The following is a 26633-nucleotide window of genomic DNA, read 5'->3' as shown; positions in this document are numbered from 1 at the left end:
ATTCATAGGTTTAATGTGATGTAAAAATTCGACTTAACAAATCTTATGTCTGTTCACGTTTGGTTGCAAACAAGGACTCATAACACCAGAAAACATTGAACATTCTCCTATACCAGGTTATGCCACATTGGGTCCTTAACTTTATAATCTTTGTACAACGTAGGACCTATACATGTATGTGGACGCAACGTGTAAAGGTACTAATGTCATCCAAAAGAATTAGAAGGTTCTGGTGTGGTATACTCTAAAGCAGGGCCCAAGGTAGGGATAATACCGTGGACACACAATACTGTGCATATCTCTTGTAAGTTGTTGTTGTTGTAATCAATACAGAAATCAATGATGGGCATGTATATGTATATATGGTACATTGTATACATGTAGGTCTTACATCAAAACAAGTGTAATCATTGAAAACTTATTCTTTCATTTCAGAGCACTTTGCTGAATACCAAGACTAAAATAGCTTATCTAAGACGTAATATAAAACAAAAAGGAATCAACAAAACAAATCAAAAACAAGCCTTAACAGAAGTTAGTACGCTTTTTATAGACCATGGACTTTGACCGATTGACATGCCGCTGAATTGAGAGAGAGCGTTCCAAGGAAGGCCGACCTATGGACAGAGATGGAGGGATCGACTCTACAGTATCTATAGTAAGCTCGATCCAGAGAAAAATCCGAGTTGCCCATACAAAAAAAAAAAAATAAATAAAAAAATGAGTTATTGTATGAAACCTCACAGCTACCTCTTCCTCCAGGCTTCCTGACATTATTTATTCGAACACACGAGTAAGTATACAGGGTTTCTATCACGTGGTATATGTATATCATTGTAACATTAATTGACGAGCTTTCCCGTGACAACGGGAAGACATTAAAACGTAAACCAAAGCTTTTCCATTATTCTATTCATAAACTGTTATGAAGGAGAAGAAAGAAAACAGGAAAAAAAAAGATACAAAAGTTAGCGTTGGGTAAAGATACATTTCTTTTTTACAAAACATCAAAGTTGGCATTGTGCTTTTCCACTCTCTTTGAATGTTTTTTTCAAAACACTGTTTTCCATAATTGTGATTATTTACTATTATTGTACTTACTATTTTTGTTGCCATGGCAAAGTGCATTCTTTTTTACGACATCATTCGTGTATAATGTACTTTATATTGTATTGAAAAAGCCCTTTATCAGACGAGTGTAAGAGAAATGAAAAAAATGTATCACTTTGGATTATGTCAACTTGTTCTTTTCTTTTCTTTTTGATGATGGAAATAAATAAACTATTGAATTGAACTGAATTGACTGGCACTTTATGGTACCCCTTGGGTCCGTATCATGAAGACACCACATAAAAGTCTTTACATAAATCTCAGTTGCTCGTAGGTACACTGTATGTATTTATGAGAGATTTTCAAAGAGAAATAGAATTCATTTCAAGAAGTATCTCATATATAAGTGTGTCTTATGAGCGAGAAGTTTCTTACAAGACTGTCATCAAACGGACCCCAAGCAGCACTGCCAGGTTGTTAGCCCTATATAATTTATAGCAGCGGGAACTGCATATTAGTTCAAATTAAGGAATTCTTGTGTCGAGTTGTTTTATTGCAACTGACAGACAAAACGGCTGCCCTATTATTCCCTTTAACTCAACTTATTTCATTGGCTTTTTAAATTCTTCACTTGGAATTTTATGCAAATAACGTGTGCTTTACATGTTTTCGGTGTGTACAATGTTTGATCTATACAATGTGTCATTTTACTCGATGAACGTTTTTCACTCTTGATTAATAATGCATCATATATTATTAGTGTTCTCCGTTCTTATGCATTTTTTTTTTCATGTACTGTTTTCACAGTTTGTATCTTTGTAATATGACATACTCTGGATGTTGTATGTACGCAGGGCCCTTGGTAAAACAGTTAGCAAACTGAAGAGCTATCCTGCTTAAAGACGACTGAATATATGAATGTATAAATGCATTCATAATTATGAGATATCATAACATGCAAGTCATTTCTTTTCAACCGATTTCTGCATTTCCTGTTGGTTAAGTGTAGTAGAACACCAACGTGCCAAAGGCAATGCTAATTATTATACTGTCCAAAATAGGTTCAGCAACATTGTATACACAACGACATTGATGCGAAATATTGTCATTTATTTTGTTTTTATTAGTTACACTGGTATTATATTTCTCAATAAGAAAAACATAAATACGGAAGAAATCCGTAATAATAGAAATGAACGGTGTTAATAACTATAAGAAAAACATATTGTACGAGTCTTTCACACGCAGAAGTCCATGGACGATATTCCGGTGACTGCTTGATGCGTGGTCGCGAATAAAATGTTTGTAACTCTATGATATCAATTATAATTCTTGTTCAACTTGAAACATAAGTTTGCAATATGCTTTTAATCCATCTCAGCCTGTCGACATATTCTTGAGCTTCAAAAGGGTAATACAAGTATAGACAAAACGTCACCAGATCATCATAAATATCAAAAAGCCGTCTACTGCAGTAACTACAATCAGTCCTTGTACTGTACTATGTACCCGCTTGCTTGAATATAACGTTCATAAAAAGAAATACAAACCCGATTTTACATTTTGATGCCTCTATATAATTTTTGCCTTAGAAAGAAAATAGACAATTCGATAGATATATCGTATACATCAGCAAATTGATATCATCGTATCGATCTCACTGCCACAGAGACATATGTTCATCGATATACAGGATCCGTTATACAGTTACTGTGACTCAAAATTTGATTAAGTAATATTCTAATTCTGTACTTTGTTTCACTGGCCTAAATTGGGGAATATAAAGCCAACATATGAAAAAAAAAGTAGATAAATAGAGTTTGCCACACATACTGTATAAGATAGGCGACGAAAACAAATGATTCACTTTATTAAACTAAACGTGAAAAGAAAGGTTTTGATCACATCTACAGAGTATCTTTATAAGAAGTAAATAGTCACTGACAAGTTGTGCTTTTTTTTCTTCGATTTGACAAATAAATCCTGGAATCTTTCCTTAATCTAAATCGCGATTTTCTACTTGATTGTAGGTCCTATATATGCGCACTGATCTTTCTAAAACAATCACGTCCAACAAATCGTATGAAGACCTGAGAATCACTTCATATCAAAATAAACTTTGTTAAGTCTTTTCCTAAACCAGCATGTTCATTCATATTTCAATTACTGCACAGTGGAACTTTAATTTCTGTAATGTTGGAAATTAAACAAAAGAACAAAAACATAATATACTGCCATTAAACTTATCGGAAAGTTAATCGCTTGCAATTCCAATTCCAATGAGACATATCGGACACATTCAACGAATAATAACCAAGAAATAATGATAACAACATTGAGATATAGGTGGGTGTGGGTGTGTGTGTGTGTGTATGTGTTTCTCTTTCACAATCAATTGATTTGTTCTCCCCTAAGAAAAACTTACAGAATTAGAGTGCACGAATGGAATACGTCTTGAAACTACTTGAATATAACATAGCGTAAACGCACACCAACAGACCGGCGTAATTTTCAGCAAAACTGGACATTAATACGAACATTTTCGTTAGAACGTTTTCATGAAACGTGGATTTACGTCGCAATCACATCCATTGTGCGATTTAAGAAGGCACGACGAGGTCAGCATCCAATGACTCTTTCATTAGTTTATAACAAAATTGTAAAAATTACGTACTGTAATCGTATTATGGTTGATGATCAATGTGTAACCTTATATCCTTTTTCAGGAATCGCTTCATACACCACACAAAAAAATGATTTATTGTTTTCCTACAAAATCATCGCTTCAAACAATTCAAGAGTAAATCGATGCAAAGGATATAACTTCTTGGATTTCTTCTGCAATTCACCATTGCTTCAATATATAATATGCAAAGAATACAACTTCTACACGATTAATTTGCAAGTCATCATCGTTTTCAACAACACAACCAATAGTTTGACCAGAAGGATACAACTTCTTGTACACTTTTTAATTAAACAAGTCACTATCTAGTTTATACAATTGACCCATATAGATATTCATGTGGATTTTATTTCAGAACTGGAAACTTTGTGAAATTTTGTGTTCAGGTCATTGGGACACTACGTGACGCGATACCAATACTGTATCCCCCCCCCCCCCTGCCTACCAACGACCGCTTGTGAGTATGCTTATGCTTAAACTGGAATGATAATAGCAACACAATTTGACATTAGACAGGACTTTGAAATACGTTTTGGACAGCAAGAAGGAAATTAAATTCGTTTCCTAAAGTCTCATAAGTTATAAGTCATAACCTACATGTCTCAGAATGTTTCGAGGAGAAAGAAAAACAAAAACAAAAACAAACAACACAATCCAATATTCAAAGGGGAAAAACGACAGGAAACACCGCTTATCGTAGTCCTATTTTCGAATTCCTTTGCATTGATTGCATTTCTTTTCTTTGTTTGTTAACACACAAAAAGAATCATTAGAAATAGCCTTTTGATAACGCATCGAGTCTGAGATTACATAACATTTTAAAGTGGCTTAAACGAAACTAATCAATGAGCAGTGAGAGCATATTCAAACAAGTTGAGTAGCTGCAACCCAAATGTGGCTTGCGGTTTCATTCTTGCTTGACCCACCTTCCCATAGTAGCAGCACTCTGGTCTAGAATAGATTCGTTGAGCGGTGAGGAATTACAATCCTATGTCATAGAGTCTTGTCAGCAGTAACTATTCAGAGATGGGGGTGGCAAACAAAGCGACTGCCGTGTTCAGCCGGGTTCTGCTGCAGCAGCCGGAACTGTTCGAGCAGCGTCTCCGCGCTGGGCCTCGTCTGCGGGTCCCTTTCAAAGCATGGCTCCAATAGTTTCCGGATCTGGGGCGATGCTTTCGGCAGGATGGGCGGCTTCGCTGCCGGCTTCAGCATCTTTTGCATGACTGCAAGGAGGTCCATTCCATCCCAAAGTCGCTTCTCGACGAAAAGCTCGAGAAAAGTGCAGGCGATGGACCAGATGTCGTTCGCCGCACAGGCCCAACCCGCCCCATGGTGCTCGGCGATTTCCGGGGCCATGTAGAGCATAGTCCCACGGGGACCTCGGACGGATGTCGAAAGAGACATTGCGCTCCGCGTCTTGATGTGCGCCAGACCTAAGTCACAGAGGTAGGCACGACTGGAGCCGTACGCCACCTAAAATAATGGTGAAGAAATGCAATGCAATATCAAATAATCCATCTCCCTTACTTTCCTTTCATGAGGCTATATGAAATAATATGCCCAGTAAAATGAACGAAACCCAGCAATTAATCATGTCTGACATCAGACTACAATAATTGTCCTTAGCTTTCTCATATCTAGACAACAATACTATGATATAATCAGATGGACCTGTGCAATAGAGTTACCTAAATGTAAAATTTAAAACGTCGAATTAGCCTTGAATACTTTAATTTGTAGACAATGGTAGAGAAAATACTACAATCTTTGTTTTAACGGCCAACTGTATCTTGTATCGTGTTGGTGTGAGCGACTCTTTTCCCCGCATCACCCGCTTATTACCAAATGGCGAGCTGTTTAAAGTTTGTGTGCTGTATCAATTATGTTTGGAATTAAATGGTTCGAAAGGGTTTACTTACAATGTACTTTCCGAATAGATTGTCTTACCATAACGTTAGATGGTTTGATGTCAAGGTGGAGAATTTTGGATGCATGGAGATAGGTCAATGCCGTGAGCAAATCCAGGCTAATTGCCATCTTCAGCTCCCACGTCAGTGGTATTCTCTGCGTAAGGACATAATAATGTATATATTACATTCTGACATGTATAGTCCATAAAGACGGCAGACTCCTGCATGTTTTTTTTTCTTCCTCTTTATTCTGAAACAAGTGTATCCTCGATTCCTTTGATCTTATTGTTATGTTTATACCTTAAAGACTGTGATTATGACACTATAAATGTATTTTTTTCCTATATTATTGTCAGATACACGTGTTGTAATTCTTTTTTTCAATATTTTATTTCCTTGAAAAAAAAATGCAGAAATAAAATCGAACTGAACTGAACTGAACTGAATAATACAGCAAGTTCTGAAATATACTTTTAGCACACAGCCCAAATACAGACGTAGGTAAACTGTTAAACTAATATCTACGTGTAGTTCTGATGATTTAGTAATGTTAATGTATACGACACGGCCATATCCACGTTTAGCTCTACCTATTATGATTTTGTCTATGCAGTATTAATTTTCCCCTTGTTTATTAACAGTTGTAGTGTTGTTATTTTTTTTCATTAGTATGTTATCAGGAGTAGCTGTTGATACACAATTGGTAATTTCTATACTGATCTGCATAATTTACCTTTTTGGCATAATTTGTACCAATTTGTAAAGATTCGTCACTGAACTTGGACAATAACAAAGAAATACAGAATAAAACCAAACCAAATAAACAAAGTGTACAATGGACACTAACTGTCAAAGCATGTGACTTTTGGTCTTTGCCACCATATTCTCCCTAACTTATCACCAGGAGCTCAAGAAAGAATTCTCCATTATGATACCAGGTTGAAGTTTTTTTTCACAAGAAAATGTGTAAAACTAATGTAAGACCCTTTCACCTTTTTACCTCCATCGATACAAGTATCATCGAGTAAAAACAGATGAAGTGAATTACAATGTACTTGCTACTAAGTTCTCAGGGTGAAATTTCAATAAACCTGAATTATTCAGTTATTAAGCCTATTCAGTCGTTCCACAAGATGAGTTTATCTATATTAGAATATTGCTTGCATGCTTTGGTTTTGCTACAGAGTAAGCCAGCAACCGGGCAAGCTTCTGTTTCTGGAGAATAATCTGTGTGTAACAAAAGTATGTATGGAAATAAATTGAATTAAAACTGAATTGAATTCATTTTAAAAATATTGCATGGGAAGTGTGTTGGTAAACCGGCCTATTCTCACGAACAGATAATGACACGAAATATACAAGTGATTTCGACAACACGCGTGATTTGACGTACAGATCTCAGTTTGAGCGTATGACCCAAAATGCTGTGCACTTGCGTCTTTTGAGAGAATCGTATGAGTGTATTATTGTGTGTATGTGTGTTCCGAAAGTGTCAAATGGGTTGCCCCATCTCACCTCACGACACTTTTTCTCGAAAAGCACATGGTAGAGGTCGTGTCCGTTAATGAACTCCATGACAACGAGCGCTTGACCGACCTCGTGCGCGACGGCCATTAGGGGCACGATGTTCGGATGTCGCACTTGCCTACGAAAAATACAATACATGTAATAGGGAAAGCACAACACTTTTTCAGAATTTTTACTGTATCATTAAACTTGCCAGTTTTGTACACAGAATGCCTCTCCTTTTTTTTTTACTTCATGCAATTATGAAAACTTTGATTGAAATCAATAGAAATAGAATATACACATAAAAATGGCAGCCAAATGTAATACAATGTATTCTGAAATCATGATGTAACAATATGGCATTCGTAAGCGGACAGATTGAAATTAATCACAACTATCAAAAATAATGAGGCAAAGTCGACTACAATTCTGATCGCTTTCTCGAGTCCCACATTGGTCTTTAGCAATTTTACGACACGGCTGTTGTATTCTTGAATTGCTCATAAAATCATCATCGCATATTTTGTACTTTCATTCATTCATTTATTTTTTCATCTCCAACAGAACTTGTAAATAATTTTTTTTTCTCACATGAAACATAAGTACATAATTATATGTGTCAACAATTACAAAATATGAAAAATGATATTTATGGATAAACAAATGATAGGGTGGAAAAAAAGCACAAAACATTTTGAAGTTTAGAAAATGCAGGAGATGGGGAGGAATGCTGAAGAAGCAATGCTTGTAGAGTATACATTCCCCCAAACATGGTGAAACAAAATATACATGAGATATCATTGATCTTTTACTTTTGTACACGAAATTCAATTTACAAAAATGAATTACACAAATTACGAATAAGAACCTAACTAGCCCTAAACAGACACCCAGACAAATCCAAACACTACGTCGCTGTCATGCAGAAAATAGAAAGGGAAAGAAAAGACAGAGAGATGAAGAAGAAGAGATAATATGGTTGGACAATAGAAGAAAGAAAGAAACTTGAATTCGAGTAACGGAATGGTATACACTAATAGCATGAAGTTATTCTGCAATTTAGACGATTAAGACTAGTTATCGATTACCGGTATATTGACAAATATTATGGATAGGATTCGCAGATATGACGTAATGGAAAGTTTCTTGCCATATGATCTAACTTGCATAATGAAAATTGGATAGCACTATTTTACAAAAACTCGATACACTTTATATACATTCCGGACCTTTCTGATCGTTTACCTAATTCTTGCAACACCATCCTTCCCTCCTACATTTAACTAACAATTGTTATTTTTACTGTGAAAGTTGATCTGGCATAAATCAATACTCTGATAATGTTTCGTGTTTGTTATTACAGGCTGAATAATGAACCCTCCCGACGTAGATGACGTACTTGTGTATGGAGATTTCTTTCTTGACCTCGCTGTCCTGGCTTCCGGCGGTGGGGAGAATTTTGACGGCCACCGTAGTGCCGCGCCACACTGCTTTCTTCACTTCACCGAAGCCGCCTCGCCCCACTGTGTCCCCGAGATGAAGTTCGGAACGCTCGATGTAGTGAATGCCTCCGAAGGCCGCCTGAGCTGCTAAAGATGATTGTATTTATGATGCGACATGGTGAACTGAAACTTCTTTAGAAAAGTGAAGACGTCGGCTGTTTGACACATAACGCCTAAAAAGGTATCTTTATATCGCCCTATAGTTTCTTGAGATTTTTCTTTTTTCTTTTAAATTTCTTCAAACTTCTAAGGCCTCGACAAGCCTCGTTAACTGACATTACGTCACTCACGTACCATTAGACAACAAAATACGAGCGTGTACACAAGATCCTAACACCTAGGGGGAGGCTTGGTTCCCGTTATTTTCATGTACCTAATTCCTGCTGAAATTGTGAAGTGCATGTACATAGTATTTACATGTAAAGCGAATATACTTTCCACATAGTCTTGAAAATGTGAAAAAGTAAGAAAGGGAAGGAAAACAGAACTCGTAGGTGTTGTGAGAAAAGAAACTCATGCGTCAGTGTCATTAAAAAAAATAAAAAACAAACAAACAAACAATCAAACAAATCTGGCCCATGTTGTAGCGGTAGCGATTTCAATCAGTCAATCACCAGGAGAGAAAAAAAATGGCAATACAGCAGTAGGGCCTACATGGTAATCACAATGATAATTTCATGGCCAGGGAATGTTACCAGCCACAGACATGCGAAGCACATACTGCATGTTGTACCAAAAATTAGTATAAGGAGAAATTGGTACCTGGTTTCTTGGTAGGCGCTGCTGGCCGCTGCGGGGTTGCAGCTCGCTTCACAGCCGGTTTTTGTCGCTGCTCTTCTGCTTTCGTTCGCTTATCTGGCTTATCCAACTGGGCATCCTCTTCACTGCATAAGTGTCGTTACGTTGTTATCATCGTTGTTTTCAAAGTAAAAGGATAATAATAATAAAACGAATTATTTGATATTGCTGGTCGCAAATGATGATCTTTGTGAAAGTTTGTTATAACGAACACTATGTCAGGTGAACCCGCACACTGTATACACACACATCGTCTAATATAGTGCACTTCCGTTGAGCACAACGAAGTCTTTGCAACCGGCGGTTTTCTTTCGTTATCGTAATTTCTCTATATAGAGCAGAACACTTATAGTGAGTGAAGATAATACAAATAGATGATAAATCTGGGACCTGAATACTTAAATTGTTCTATCGAGAATTTCGTTATAATCGTGCTGGGTGTAATGGAGGGCACTGTAAAGTCACGAGCACGGAGGTCCATGCATGTAATCGACGTGTAGCGAGTTGGTATAACGTTGAGAAAAGAAATTTTATAGGCCTATGAAATAAGATATTTATTGGTTTTGTCTGTGTGTGCCTTATGGGTCAAGCACTTTAATATTTTCAATGATTTGAACTGTTTTGTTATAAATGCTCGTAAGCATTCCAAATACGAATTAATTGGTTGCATTGTCATCTTAAACTTTAATTCAGAATTCAGAATCCACAAAGATTACGACTGATCGGCAGAGACTACGTCATAATCATTGCTGCTTGTTCACACGCAATAAATTATTATAAATAAGCAACATGTAAATAACTTTGTGAGGGAGGATATTGGTAGTTACTCACATCGCGACTCCGGAGAGCGTCATTAAAAACTTCCTCAGGTCTTGGTCCCGAAGTAAGTCCAGTGGTCGCAGCCCGTGTTTGTTCTTGATTGTGACGTCACTTCCGTGACGTATGAGGTAGGCCAGGAGGGTATCACCGGAAGTTTTCAACGTTGCATCCCCCAACTCTTCGCGTAGCTAAGAAGAGAAAACAAATTATTCGTCATTTCGTTTCTTGTCATTAGTCACGATGGTCGTTCCTACAGAAAAGTACTACTTGTCTGGACATATCGCAATGCTTGTCTGAAAAGCAATTATCGGTAAATACATTCATATCTTTCACTTTGTCATAATAGGCATGGATGCTATCACTGAAGGGTTACAATGTTACTGATTATAACGGGTATATAATATGTCGGAATCCGTTTGTTATTAAGTGGGAAAACGTGCATGTTTCTGAACATGCCTATATTATTTATGAAACTGGACTGTGTTGACGTGAATTTTTATCGTTTCTCATTGATCATTGATCACAATCAAATCCAAAACTGAAGAGAACACTGAGTATTTCAATCTCTGTTGGACTTCAAAAATTCGAACCCGTGACAAGATGGTTCGCATAAATACTATTACAGAATATCTACTTTTTAATTTGTCACTAAAGTACAAAGAAAGGTTAGGCATACAAAATATGGACTGCTTACTTCCTCCACCCCCCCCCCCCCGCCATATGCGTACAAAACATGTGCATAATACACACACACACACACACATACACACACAGAAATGCATTCACATAGGCACATTTTGGACTGCAATGAAGAAAATAAATTTCGACTTCAATGAGACGAATTCATGTAAATTCTGCAAAGTAAGTCCTCATAACATGATAGCGCGTAAAGACCCCTTTGTGCATAAGTCTCTATTTCAATCCCCCCCCCAAAAAAAAAGTTAAATAGTACAAAATTATTATTATTATTATTATTATTATTATTATTATTATTATTATTATCATTATCATTATTTTGTTATTCACGGCGATTTTCAATCAAGTCAAGGTTGATCCTACTAGCCTGACAAGTTACCCCTTGAATGCAAGAGACACAAAACGTATTGTTAGTTATACTAAAGACATTTTATGTGGCGCATTGACTTTCTGCTTATTGATTATGCTTGTTTGCATAGTTTGTTGTTTTCGGCAAACCTTGTCGAAAGTCGATGTTGAACGGACCGCCTCCCTTCTCGAGCTGCGCCTTCTCTTGACGGCCACGTGCAAGGCGGTGTCGGCATCCTTGTCCTTGGCGTTGACGTCGGCGCCATGATCAACCAGCATTTCGATGATCTCGGAGTAACCAAGATGCGTCCCGAAATGAAGCGGGGTCGCTTTTCCGCCATTTTCTGCTACGTTGACACTAGCCGAGGCCTGGTGGAAGAACATAATGGGTTGCTGGTTTGCTCGTTTTATGTAGAAATTCATTAACTAATTCATGAGGTATCTTTCGATGTCTATAAGCATTGCTATATTAAAGACATGTATATCACCATATAATAATTTTATGTACATTACCAATTATAGTATGTGGATAATCACATGTACACAATTATTATGTTTTACTATCATTAACTTGCAAAATAAGAAAGAAAGTTGGGCATTATTTTAGTTCTGCACATAATTATGTACACTTATTGATACGTTGACTACTACTCGAGTGTACATAGCAACTATATTTCAGTACATACGTTACGATCCACATTGCATTGCGTACATTTCTTGCAAATTGATAAAACAACATGATTTGTGTAATATAATTATGCTTTGAACTTTGTTTCACTCCTGTGTTGATTGGAAATAATAATGTTATCTGACTTGAACTGAATTAAGTTGGCACATTGCATACCACCACATACATCTTTCGGATTCACTAACACTTTTGCCAAATCATAAGATTCATCCGATCCTCAAAAATATTGGTCGACCTATTATGTTACTAAAAGCACTCACGTGTTCAAGGAGCTGTCGGGCAATGTCGATATGGTTGTTGACCACGGCCAAGTGAAGAGGAGTATATCCGTCGTCCTTCTGAATCTCACACAGCTTCGGATCTCGAGCTAGAATTAGCTTCACAGCCCTGTGATCATTCGTGTCCAAGATCGTCCATTAATATTGTATTTTGAAGTCAAAATTATCACTACTCATTTACTAATAGAACAAGAGACCCGGGGGTCTTGCGCTTACCTGAGTATCGCAAGTTCACGTTTCACGTAGTCACTAATCTAAATATTCACAGCTCTACCAAAATTTGACAAGGCATTCTCAAGTAGAAGATAAATGTACAATAAGGGCCCAAATTTTTTAAGATTCCTTAATTTTGGGGGAATGCGGGCCCCCTGGGGCCCCGTAGATGGGGCATGGTGCCCATTTTGATAAATTGAGATCCTAACCCCCTAGGGATGCTACCTTGGCGAAAATCCATTATCAGGTTTTCAAGAAGAAGATGAAAATGTACAATTTAGCCCCCACCCCTCCCCCTGCCCCCAAGAGGGGCACCCCTGGATCTGCTATGAACGAACTTGAAACTACAGCCATCAATGTACTAACTCATAGTATTATCTTAACTCTATCACTTCTGGTATAGGGAAGAAGTTTTTAAAGATTCATTAATTGGGGGGGGGGGGTGGTTTGAGCCCAATGGGGCCCCCCTGGGTGGGGCATGGTGTCCATTTTATAGCAAATTGAGATCCTAACCCCCGAGGGATGCTACCTGCCAAGTTTGGTGAAAATCTTTCATGGGGTTCTCAAGAAGAAGATTAAAATGTACAATTTAGGCCCCATTAGGACCCCTCCCCTGGGTCCCAAGGGGGGGGGGGGGGGCACCCCTGATTCAGCCATGAACAAACTTGAAACTAGTCTCCAATGAACTAACTCATGGTATTAACTTAGTTCTATCACTTCTGGTTCTAGGGAAGAAGTTTTTAAAGATTCCTTAATGGGGGGGGGGGGGGTGGTGGTGGTTTGGGCCCAATGGCCCCCAAGGGTGGGGCATGTGCCCATTTTATAGCAAATTGAGATCCTAACCCCCTAGGGATGCTACCTGCCAAGTTTGGTAAAAATCGGTCATGGGGTTCTCAAGAAGAAGATTAAAATGTACAATTTAGGCCCCATTAGGACCCCTTCCCCCTCCCCTGGGTCCAAGGGGGGCACACCTGATTCCGCCATGAACAAACTTGAAAGTACAGTCATCAATGTACTAACTCATAGTATTAACTAAATGTCAAAAGTTTACGCACGACGCACGACGGACGATGCACGACGCACGACGCAAGCCGGACGCCGGACGAAGAACGATCGCAACAGCTCACTTGAGCCTTCGGCTCAGGTGAGCTAAAAAAATTACAATTCTGTTTCTAGTTCCCTCGGAGGAGGAAAACTGTATAAGAGTGTTTCCTTTTTTAGTATATAATCTTACAGTCCCTGTTTAGGTGTAGCTGAAATAGAATTGCAAAGAAGGGGCTCCATCACCCAAGATTCTGAAGCAGTGACTTTTTTTATTGGTTTGTTTTTCCCGTAATGTAAATATGGAAGAGGGAGGCAGACTTTCATAGTAGTGAATCTCTCATGGTACAACGTGAAGGACAAAACGCACCCACATCATTCCACATGCTGACTTTTCACCTAGAGTGACTAATGCGTGCGGGCACTACGTAGGACCATTCGCACACACTGAAAACAAAAAACAAGAACACAACTTGAATCGCGATGGAAATCACGATTGAAATCACTCTTTTTTGTGCTCTTCACGCATACACAGGCAAAAAAAAATAGTCACCATTTTTATTGCACCGGTTCAAGCTAGGCCAAACTGTACATGAGCGAGTTATGTAGTTTGACCCAAATTTGACCCGACTGTCCCCCACGCCCCTTGCATTATATGAATTTTTTAAAATTGTGTGATTTCTCACACTGTTCACACATATTTCGCACAGCAGATATATGTGAACATTGTGAACATTATGACTACTTAATGCACACACACAAAAAAAAACCAAATAAACAAACCAAAAAAACTTACTATTTCAGAAACATAGCACACCACAATTTGGATCTTGCTAATACCGGTATTTGCAATTATTATGTCCACACACATGGAAAACACCGTAATTGTAAATATTTGTGGCTTTGTGAATGGGCCTACTGTGATTTTGATAGCTCGTGTCTGTACCGGACAAGGTAATGGTATTCCACAAGTACAAGATCGTGGATAAATAAATGGTGTACCAGCGTATGTTCAGCACAGTGACAATGAAGAAATTGAAATGCAAAGAGGTCACTGAAAGTTCAACTAAATCCTTCATTTTCTGCAAACTATATCATCTATTTCAGGATAATTTCATTTTTGTTTTGTCTCGTGGCCACATTTGCGCTCAAATTATTCAAATGGCAAAGATGGTCAGATATCTTTCAATGGAAAATGAAAGACATATACTTTGTATCAAAAATGTATGTATCAGCTGAACTCTGAAAAAAAAAAATGTCTATTCTTTAACCAGTGAACTCTTTCAATACAATGAATATAAAGTCAACTCAGATGCGTGGATTGTTTTCCTTTTTGCCTCAGACTCTATATTCTAAGAGAAATTCCATAAGAAATGTAGATTATGTCAAGTCATGGCCGTATTTTCCCTGAAGGCCATGTTTGTGCGTCAATACCATCATTCATATACTCAGTGTGAAGTGAACTGCAGCAGTAGCGCAATCCTGCAATACTTTTTTTGTTTGCTCATGCATATTCTCGCAATTGATTTAACGCAATTCTATTCCATGCTGTTACCCGTGCATTAAACATATTTTGGCAATACCGGGAGCATTAAAAAGTGCAACAGCCAATTGCATCAGTGGCATTGAGAGCAGTTCCATTCCAAAATTTTGAGCCTATCCCCCTTAATGTGACGAGTTTATTTGTAGCTTAGAACCTTGTATCAGATAGCTCTGTGTCAGTGAGGGAAGGCAATGGAAATGTGGGAATACGCAATGCCCACGCCTTGTTATCAAGCACCGTCCACATTCTTGCGCCTTCGGGCTGCCGTGCACCACGTAAGTGTTTCTCGTAAGTGTTGCCATCCTTTCGGGGCCTACCTAACAGTGCAAGAAATCAGTTAATTGCAGTACATGGATATATTTGCCATGTGTGAGATTTGTCTGTGATTGACAGGCTGTGTGTAGGACTTGCTTCTTTTTTTTTCTTTTATACTCTTTCATTTCTTTTCATTTCGGCCGACCTTCCAGTTCTTTTATCAATCTTTAACTTAATAGACCCTGTAAATTGCACAGAGCAGCTGTAGGCAGGAGAGTATCACAGTGAAATACCACTTTTTGTGTTGTCTTATATGCTGCACATAATTAAAGCGAAAGGGAAACATATTTTTCCTATTTGCCACATATTTAGAGACATAACATCTCCCTGCGCTCAGGAGTCATTGTGTACCAAAAACGCCTCCTGGAAGGAAAGTAGGAGGTAGAATTTCATTGATCATTGCGTGGCCATTTCTAATGCAATCATTGATATACTATATATAACTTTACAAGAAAAGAAAAGAAAATCATATTTGTCAAAAATGATATTTTTCTGCCTGTCAAAAACTTTGAAGAGGATTCGTGCATGATTGAGGTTGCAAGTGAATTGATTTTGCACGGTGATTTTAATAGCAAGATGTAATTTTAGCAATTAATATAGCACACCAATGTCAACAAAAAGCAAAACTAGGGAAACGTTTCCTGAAACATGATTATCACATGTGTTAAAATTCCCATATATCATGAAAAAACATTATGACAAAACTGCAGGATGATAGAGATCATATTTTCATAAGCTCAGTCATATCATGTGTCCTTTGTGCTTATTTTTTATGTTTATTCAATTTTGTCTTTAATCGAACAAAGAATTTCAGTTATCTTTCAAAATACTGACATAGATAGTGCAGTGAAAGTATGTATCAGGTATATTCTAGCAATAACAATATAACTGCAAAGTTCTGACAAAGCTCTGAAGAAATTGCTTTCTGGCTCGCTCTTGCTTGTTACTTTTCTGAGTAGACAGATGGCTTTTGAATAAGAAATGTCCCTAGACAGGAAATATGTGAAGGTACCGGTAGTCTTTTCTCCCTAGCAATGGCACTCACAGTAGAATCTTGCATGTTCCTCTAAAGATGACAAGATTGTTGTCTGCGTTGACAGTAATTATACCCCATTTATATGTGGCCAAAATTTGGAGCCTCCTCGAACCATTGCAAAAACCCTTTCAAAAAAGCGGTCTCTTGTCTGTTTATACTGCTTGGGCCACCAGCCCAAAGCAGGCCCTTACTGGCTCAGTTTTCATGGTAACCAAGGTCCCCTCCAATAAACAGCACAGGCTTTTGAATTTTTTTCATTTAACTGCGAATGTAATTGGGAGCGAAAGTGTGCAAGTTGTGCAGTCTTTATCAGCAGCAGACGGCCGTGACAGGTGGTTTGTTCACATTAACTGGCGATGATATTCACTGATTAACTTCCAGGTTGGCAAAAAACCGCTTCTCAAACCCCATAGCATTGATACTGAAGCTGAGGCTCCCCGCTGCTATAGGAGGCTCTGAAACCACCCCTATAGCTGATTTCAGAACCCGCTCGGATCGGATCGAATCTACTTTTCCATTTTTTGTTTGTGTATACTGAGCTGAAAGGCTGCTCAGGGCTGCTCAAGGATGCTTCAGGACCCGCTTTTTGCTTATTATAAATGGGATGTAAGATGTATGTGTGACATGCTCTGAATTATCGCGTCATCTGTTTGTCATGGCACATTGCCTTCATTGTGGATCCACCAGGTCAAAAAAAAAACATATTTCTTTAGTTTAGAGCTATGGATCTTTTTATTTTTATTTTTATTTGCTGTCACTCATGGCCTGTATAACATACTTAGAAATCAAAATGTCCTCCTCAGTTTAGCCCTACTTTGGTCATATGTATTCCATTGTTTGTTTCAGTTGCCAAATTATCACAGGCCTACAAACAGCTTGATTCATAGATGATCCCCAAATTGGCAACACCTCTAAAAAAGTTTACACGTAAAGCATCTGTTTCACTTTGGCAATTATTTATATTTAAATCTTGACTTTGGACAGATGTTATGTATTTGACCAGTTTTATCTGAACTTTCTCCGATATCAACTATGCAGTATATTTCAGTGTTGCTAATTTGATGAGAATTAGATACTGTAAAAGAGAATATTTTCGTGTGACTAATTTTTCGCGCTCGGCGGGGTAAGAAGAGTTTCGTGTGTTTTTAATTGCGCGGAATCAAGACTTCAACTACTGGAACATATGGCAAGCAAAAATATTCACGTGCTTTTATTTTCGCGCTATTTTCGGGTTACGCGAAATGCGCGAAAATTTCCACTTTTACAGAATAGTTTTCATTGTAATTTCTGAAGGTTAAGACCCAGTGTGGGAACACTTAATTGCGAATTTCAACCCAACTTAGATATATTTGACCATCCCCATAACGAATTGTGTACAGATTTATACGCAGCACACGCACGCGTAACTGAAGGATCTTGTCTTACCGATGAGCACATGCCTCTGTGCACGTATTCACCGACAGGAAAGCCTGTTCTACATGTCGCTGGTCACATATTTTTGAATGAGTCCCGGTGGTAGGCAGGGTATGTCTCCTTCACTACCGACCCACACCTGCTCTCAGCAGACAGAGTTTGTTAATCTTTTGGCGTTCGAGTTTGTCTGAGCTAGCTTCGCAGAGGCCTCTCGACTCATTTCTGTATGCTGCCCTCTATAGGCGAGCACAATGTAGTTAATGCTTGGACTCCTTGAAACATTGGAAGAAAAAACAGAAAGCATAACAGAGATGATGGTAATTTCATATTGAGACTTCTATGCTTCAAATGCTTAGAGCCACTTTATCCAGATTACATGACCATTAGCGTGTTGACTGCTTTAGCACAGAGCATAATACATGCTTGGAATTTGGGGTCCATTTTGGGTCCTTCCTGTGCACATGAGTGGATATTACTAATGAGGAGGAATGTATTGTGCGTTTTGAAATGTCTTTCCACCGTCCAGACTGATACGACTAAAAGTCAGATGAAGTGCGTATCCCACTTTGGTTGAGATTGATGCGTCAGAGGGTCGATGTCATGCATGAATTTCACTGCATTCTGTACAAGAGTATTCAAATGAATTTTCGGACATTTTGCCAAAACTCTTGCAGACCCGCAACAGACTCTATGCCCAAGAACAGGGTTTTCAACTCGCGCTGCTCTAAGAGATTAGGAAGCAATTGACGATGCCGCACTCACTCGTAGGTATGAAATGATATTTGTTAGTTTGTCGTAGAAAAGCAGCTGTACATTTGAGATGCCGGTGGAATTCAGCCACCGATTCTTTGTGGCTTTAAAAGGCTTTTATATTGTGTATAATTTGATTTATGTTCTTATACAGCTTTATTTGTTATTCCTTTTTAATGATAGTGGAGATTTTGTTAATACTGCTGTAAAAAAACAAAAACAAAAAACAAAACAAAAAACAAAAATGTGATAACATTTATTGTATGATACACACACTGTATAGCAAGATACCCAAACATAGTTTTGTATGTACATCGTGTTGCCAATTTCAGGCAAAGTTGTGTCTATTCAACGATGGTGAGATGAAGTATTTTTACCCTTCAGAACATAGTGGTTGGATCAGATTCGAGAGTCAATGCATATGTATCACCATTTATATTGTTCAGTAGGTTATATTACAGTGTGAACCTGCAAGAACCGGTACAGCCCCTTCTTTCCAATCTAAGATAAAATGAAACATATAGACAGAGAGAAATGACTGTGTTGGGGTGTATTTTTGTGTACTTGTTGGTTTGCAACTTGGTTCATACATAGAGGGACTTCAAGCAAAAGGAAGAGAGGCTACACATGCACCGTGTCCCATCTTTATCCCACCCCAACCCCAGCCCCACAGAGCAGAGTGTGGGTAGATGCTGGTCAAAGTGTGTGAAAGATGTGCACAAATTACGGATAAAGAGCATTTGTATGTGTCTGATAATGGCAATTGTAGTTTTCCTGGTTTAGTTGGGTATCAAAAAGTTTTCTCCCAGAGATGTCATTGAAACTGTCATATTTTTGTCTTGCTCTTCTTCTTCTTCTTCTTCTTCTTCTTCTTCTTCTTTGTCTTCTTCTTCTTTTGTGCTTAAAAGATTCTATGTAATGATTTTACCTTTTTTTAATATCAGTATTATTCCTAATAGTGTTAGACCCCGTTTACAGTTCTCGGCTGGGCCGAGCCGCGGCCGAGCCCAGCCTCAGTTGCGAGGCCGAGCTCCGCAATTTTGTCCATTTACACTGCAGGGCTCGGCCGCGCTTTTCATTCGTACCTTTCAATATTTTGTCGTAGTGGCGCTCTGCTTGTAAACAAACGCAATTTGGTATTGTCTGGTTTTTAGACCCTTTGCCAAATGAATTCCGTGGCGACAAAGTTGCCGTTCGTGCAAAGGCCTTTGCCGAAAGAAAAAATCCTTTGCAGGACAAAACTACCGTAAACTATACTAGTTTTCAACGTTGAGGGTGTTAATATCCTGAATAGCGAAAGATGCAGGCAGAGGGTTTTGAAGCCAGACTAAAATTGGCCGCGCATTTGGCCCAGTTTGCGTTTACACGGGCTCGGCCGCGGCTGAGCCGCGGCCGAGACCACCTCCAGAGCGAGGCCAAATGCGAGGCCAATTTTGGCCTCGCATTTGGCCTTTTGCGTGTTTACACTGAAATGAAGGTGGGCTGAGCCGCGGCCGAGCCTCGCACTGTAAACGGGGTCTTATACTCTGTGTGCCATCTGTGAATGGTAGATAGTGGGACTTGTCAATAGATCTACATGAACAAAGCCATCACACTTTTTTCTTCCTTCTTTTTTTTAAGAGTTGCCTCCAGTTTTCAGAACAAATAGTTAAAATAAAACTTCTCAGAATATGTGTTTTTTGTGAGTTTTGTTCCAAGTGAATTAAAAATCTTTTCTAGTTGAAATTATTTCATGATTCCTTACAACTGTATGACATACAATTCTTGTTTCTTTGTATTTGCTGGATCATTTCATGGACATTATTGATTTATAGAATTTGTATGTGTTTTTATTATTGATAATGACAGCATTATGTGATTTTTTTTTAGTAGTCCCTTTTTTTTTAACTGCTCAACATGACTGTTTTTGCCCCAGCGTTAAACAATCATGGGTAGAAAGCCAGGTAGGCATAAAATACAACTGCACCCATACATGATTGTGTTGGTAACTGTCCTGCTTGGAGGTTCAGGGTTCAAAACCCTGAAATGGCACTTGCATCCTTTTAATTGCAAGATGCATTGTCTGCAATATTCCCCTATATACAAATTCAGAAGTGTGAAAGGGCGGGTGCCTTGTAGGGGATATTTTGAATGCTTTAGACTTGTGATTGAACCTAACACAATGTGCACCCAAAATTGCCGCCCAGGCTAGGATGATCTTAGTAAAGTGGAGTGTTGATGCTGCAAAACTGTACTGACAGCACTAGGGGCGAGTCTAGTGAATATTGTGATGCATGATAATGTTATATCAGTCATTAAGCTGGCAGACATTCACTCAGCTCGTAAAGCTTTTACCCAACCTTGATTGGAAAATTCCTCCTTTCTCCCCCCCCCCCCATAAGTGGGTCCTTTAAGACATGATTTTTTTTTCTTCTTCTTCATCATTTTTTTTTTCTGCTGAAGATTGAATGAGCCAAGATTAAAATGGACAATCAATGGACAAACAAAGCAAGTCTCTGTCATAGTTTGTATTTCTTGAATTATCTTTTGCCATATGGACTAGTTTGGTAATATGTTCAAACAATAGATGTTGATTTCCCAAAGTAAGGATGACTAGATATTCGTCTGTTCCCCCAATTCATTTCAACTGTATGTCGTAGCTAGAATTTTCAAAAAGTAGAATTTTTCTCCAGAAGGCACAAGGCTGGGCAAGCTGCGAGCAAATCTTGCTCCCATTTTAGGTATGCCAGAGACCGCCCCAAGTGTACAGAAGGCTTACTTGAGGTCTAGATATTTTAAAGTCAGCTGGGCCATTGTTGCTAGTTAGTTTTCATCTGATTTTATACCTTTTTTTTTCTTCTTCGGAGAAACATGGAGCTTGCATTCAGCTCTCAGTGTGTTTGAATATCATTTTATACTAAAGTGTAAGCCCAATAAAGTAGATTCAAGTTTAATCCTTTCACTTCCACTGATGATAATGAAGCCAGCACTATACTGTATGTGCTTAGTGGGTCAAAGTCCCTGAGAGGCATGCAGAGAGTTAATACAGGAGATGAACCACCCTGCCAGGATGTCTACATGAACAGTATCATAGTCGGTAAGACACGACACGTTTCAGTGAAGTTTATGTTTGTAATAAAGCAGGGATATGTTGTTTTTTTTTTCCATTGGAAAAAAAAATAAAACAAGAAATGATGACAACTTTGGTACTGATACTCGTTTCTGTTTTCTTGTTGGTTTTCAGGCACACTGCATAGTTATAAGATGAGGGCTATAGAAAGCTATTGAGTGTTTGTTTGTGTTCGTTTGTTTGTGTTTGTTTGTGTTCATTTGTTTGTGTGTGCATGTTATTTGCGTGGGTTCGTGTGTATGTGAATGGTTTTGTATTCAAAGCAGCAGGGGCTGGATTACATGTACCATGATCATCTGTGCTTACGAAGTTATTGACCGAAAGATCAGTCTGAAGATCAGTCTGTATCTTGTCGTTGGAGATATGTCGCGCAGAGACTACATGTCTGGCTTCACGGAATCCCCTCCAAGGTGTAGGGCCATAAAATTAAAAAATACAAACAAACAAACAAGAAGTGATTTTGAAACAAAATCCTCTGGACAGAAAATTTTTCTGTCTAATAAAGTTATTGCATAATGCAACGCAATCCAAGTACAAAAGATCTATAATGCAGCCTCTCAATTTAAGATGCTGTTTCCTAATTTATTTTTGTCACATATGCTATAAGCACAACACACTCAATCACTCTCGCACATATGGACACAGCATACACCGTAATACCGTAATGAACGACACAAGGAAAGACTTAATTCACAACAAGGTTGAATTTATTCAGTAGCAAATGTTTTGGTCACCGTCACCTACATTGCACAAGATAGCTCTGTAAGTACATGTACAAGTGCTGTAGTAGAATGCAACCTTTGAGAATCCGTTGCTACATGATTGTTAGTTACCCGTTAAGTACGATAGAATGTACATGTACCTAGGAAACAGGTAGGCCTACTGTTAGAGGGTCTACAAGCATCTCACTGGAGGAGACATCTGAAATGGGTCAGTCACTGCAAGTGGAAATGTCCAGCACTCTCACCAATAAGGAGACTTGGCAATTCTGCGATGTCTCCACAACATCGCTGGTAGGTCACCATTGGTATCCACGTCTCCGCAAAGTCGCAGAGACCTTCCGAAGACATCGCGAACAATATCAGTCTCTGCAACTTGGCTGCAACTAAGGACACTCGTATCATGGAGACGTTCCCGAGACCAGCCAGAGACTGGAAAAAGTCTCTGAAGAATTTGAACGGTTTGATTCTCTCCCAACTCCTTGGAGACCAGGCTGGTCTCGGGAGACGTCGTGGAGATGTCTCAACAATCAGCAAGACTCACATTGTCACCAGGTCACCACCTTCAGTCTCCAAACCAATGAGATATTAGTACCCTTTTTAGGCCCTTTAAACATCAAATGAAAAAGGTGGTATACTGGTACTGTATAAACATATCAAAGTACATGTATTTATGTATAATTCTATTATGCTTTACGATGTATTGCGATGTAAAACTGCATTATGTAAAAATGTAAAACTGCATTATCAAAGCTGTACATATCAAAGTACATGTATTTACGTATAATTCTATTATGCTTTACGATGTATTGCGATGTAAAACTGCATTACTTTTTACAGTAGGCCTACACATTCTCTTTCGTTGAGACAAACTCGCTTCTACCTCCTTACATAACACATACGAGTGTATATTGTATATTGTATATATGTAAGAGTCTATTTACAAAGCATTGACATGCAGTAATTTTATGTGAATTTTTGTTTTGTTTTGTTTAAATAGGCAAAATGGCATATAAACAAATACTGATGCAAGTGTTGAGTGTTTAAGTGCTCAGATCAACACTTCTCAGGTGCCATTTTAGCCCAGGGCTGCACAATACATTTGATTACAATTTATGTAACCTTTTTGCGTTCAGCTCCTTTCAATTGATTGAAGATTTCAAGGCACACGTGTACTCCCCTTGCCCTTATATTTCCCCTCACTATACAGGCAATTCCTGTTACAACAAAATTCTTGGGACAGGCAGATTTTTGTTTTGTTTGGTTTGTTTTTGTTTGTACCGAAATTTCATTACAGCCAAATGGTATACTAATTTTAAGTACATGAAGGATATGTAGACAATAATCTTGTGACTCAAGGTCCATTTCATTAATTTTTTCCGCTCATAAGACAGGCTTATGAGAGACTTCATGAATTGATTTTACTTCCCTTCATGGCCACATATATGATTAACTCTGGTCATTCCTGGTACTGTAAAAGTGGTTATCTTCGCGCGACTAATTTTTCGCGCTCGGCCCGGTAAGAAGAGTTTCGTGTGTTTTTAATTCCGCGGAGTCAAGGCAGTAAGTACTGGAACATATGGCATGAAAGAATATTCACGTGCTTTTATTTTCGCGCTAGTTTCTGGTTGCGCGAAATGGGCGAAAATATCAACACTGCGAAAATTTCCATTTTTACAGTATTTAAACGGGCCCCTGGGTTTTTGCTTCATTGTGTCCAAAATTTCGTTTTGTGTTATAATGGGAGTGCACTGTAGTAGGTTTACATTTACACTGAGAATTTAACAATTAAAGGAGAGTCAAAATCAACTTTTGTTGTGTGCAGAAGGTAATACACGCAATTGACATTATTTGATGTACTAAAAACAAATTTCATTTTTTATTACAATAAATTCAGTTCAACAAAACTGATACATATTAGGAAATACAATGTGTAAAATGTACATCATACACAATGTTTTAAATGAGAATATGCGTAATACATCATGCAAAATACTAGTTCATTTTATACTCTGCTGTAAATGTTTTGCTTTCTATGCCTTTTAAACTGTGGCTACCAACTGTAACACACAAGGTTTTCACCTTTAAAAATAAAAAAAGAAGAAGAAAACATGCCTTGGTATTTGTAGTTCACATGTGTCATTAGGCATAACTATTGACATTTGTATCTTTATTTACACAGCTATCCATATCTGATGGAATTTTGGACATACTCAAAAAAAATTAGGCCACACTCACATAAATCAGTCACAGATTTTGCATCATGTATAAATGCTCTACAAGTACATGAACAAACAAACCAAACAACTTGCCCTGGTTACTGAAGAATGCATGATCAGTGTGGATATTTGCACCTGATTGACAAATTGCCTTACATCAACCTAAGTCAGCACTGAATTGATCAGTGTGGATTTTTCGTGAATGCATAGCTCCCTGTTGGAAGGCATCTTCTCACATAAAACTCTTCTAGGTACAAAAATATGACACAACAAATCTCAAAAGTCTTCCAGAAAAAAACAACAACAACAACATGTATTGAACTGCTACTTTTGTATCCAACCAACAGCTAGACATTTAGTTACAAACTTTTACAACATAAAAATCTTTGCCTGTTAAATCTGCCAGAGAGAAAAACCAGTCTTTGACCAGTTACAAAGAGCTTTAATTTCCCAATGTTAATAGAAAAATAATAACAAACTAATGACACTTTGCACTCTTATTCACAGCTTTGGGAGACATTATTCTCCTATTTCAACTCTATAACATGATGAAAACTTACTCAAACAATATTGTATGTTGTTGTTTTTCTTCATTCAAAGGAAATAATATACAGTGTGCAAAGATATCTCATGTTTGGCAATGGCATCTTCACATAATTTTTTTTTTTTTTTTGCAGAATGAAGTAATGATCAGCATCACACAACCATGAATATAGTGCACTGTGTGCAGGTGCATGCATAACTCTTCAGATTAAACAAATTCAAACAAAACAAAAATGATCACACATTGATGAACGATAACGTAAGTGCTTGAATTAAGCCAAAAATGTTCCCAGAATCTTTCCAACTTCATCTTCCACCAGTTGGAAATTCCCTGAAATATATCGAGAGGGTCTGCCAAGAAACTTTAGTGGCTGACGCAATTTGCTAGGATAATGAATTATTTTGGAGTATTTTGAGATCAAAAGTGTAAAACGATTTAGATCCCACGCGTACAATTTTTACTCCTCATAATGTGAACCACCCTCACCATACAGTCATGCGTGGTACAGGCAAAACATTGCATGATTATCGATGATGCCCTAGTAATCATATTTTCAAACTAGCTGCATGAGTTCGCTCTATAGCATGGAAAATTGGTGGATACTGCTTTGGCATAATTTGTTACGAACTGGCTTATTGCACCAAGTGTTTGTGGGGGGATATTTACATGCACGATGACATCGCCTGGAAGCAGTTTGCATGCTGACTGGGAGATATAAGGCTAGTTATGTGAGGGCATTGAATTTTTCCAGGAGTTGCTGCGCCGACGGTCTCTGGTCTGGGTCTCGATTGAAGCACGGCTCCAAGATCCTCCTCATGCCCGACTCCACCTTGGCCAGGGCTTGCGGTGGTCCTCCCACGCCCGTCATCATCTGCGCCAAGAATGCTAGTGGATGCATGGGGCCCTCTCCCCACAGATGCTGCCCAGAGTGCAACTCGACCAGGGTGCCCGCCACAGACCACACGTCGTGCTTGTTGCTGTGCTTGGCGTCGGGAGTGGGCGACAGGGTTTCTGGTGGCATGTAGCAGGGTGTGCCACGCATATGAACTGAGGACTGGGACATGGCGTTGCGGTTCTTGATGTGGGCAAGGCCGAGGTCACATATATAAGGGCGCTTTGTCAAAGTCTCAATCTATATCAGGTGTTGACCAATGAAAAAAGGAACAGCATTGTCAAGTAGTATTTCCAGGATGTCTTACATGAAGAAGAGTTATTGTGACTTCTTTAATAGGATCTTGAGATTTTACTGGCACGATTCCTTTGCCAGCAGTGGTAACGACCTCAGCTAATAGGGGAGGCATGTTATCCCCTTCAAATGGTACTTGTAGTAGCTGATACGATGATTGCTTGATGTTTTTTTGAATTTCTTCCACAAAGGGGAACTTGAAGTAACTCTATGTGCAATTCAATCTCCCGACAAAACCCCCTTACCATAACCTTTATAAGA

The 26633-nt window shown here is 38.4% G+C and overlaps 2 protein-coding genes across 2 annotated transcripts in view; both read right to left on the bottom strand.

The window, feature by feature from the left end:
• Positions 1-4756: 4756 nt before the first annotated feature.
• On the bottom strand, positions 4757-22774 carry LOC139727288 (uncharacterized). The gene is made up of 9 exons (XM_071638242.1): positions 22644-22774; positions 12267-12393; positions 11469-11687; positions 10287-10462; positions 9420-9541; positions 8555-8744; positions 7162-7291; positions 5684-5800; positions 4757-5209 (listed from the first exon to the last, which is right to left on the bottom strand). The coding sequence occupies exons 1-9, from the start codon at positions 22772-22774 to the stop codon at positions 4757-4759; spliced, it is 1665 nt and encodes a 554-aa protein (XP_071494343.1).
• The window catches only part of LOC139727287 (E3 ubiquitin-protein ligase mind-bomb-like), a 25773-nt gene continuing 21545 nt past the window's right edge, over positions 22406-26633 (bottom strand). Inside the window, exon 21 of the mRNA XM_071638241.1 lies at positions 22406-26318. Coding sequence (XP_071494342.1) covers positions 25911-26318 — 408 coding nt within the window. The 3' untranslated portion in view covers positions 22406-25910. The remainder of the gene's footprint in view (positions 26319-26633) is intronic.

The sequence above is a fragment of the Diadema antillarum genome, unplaced genomic scaffold (genome assembly GCF_040938485.1).
Source record: "Diadema antillarum isolate AM-2024a unplaced genomic scaffold, OU_Dant_1.0 seq00000124_RagTag, whole genome shotgun sequence".
In the NCBI taxonomy this organism is placed as follows: domain Eukaryota; kingdom Metazoa; phylum Echinodermata; class Echinoidea; order Diadematoida; family Diadematidae; genus Diadema; species Diadema antillarum.
This window is presented reverse-complemented; position numbering and strand designations above follow the sequence as displayed.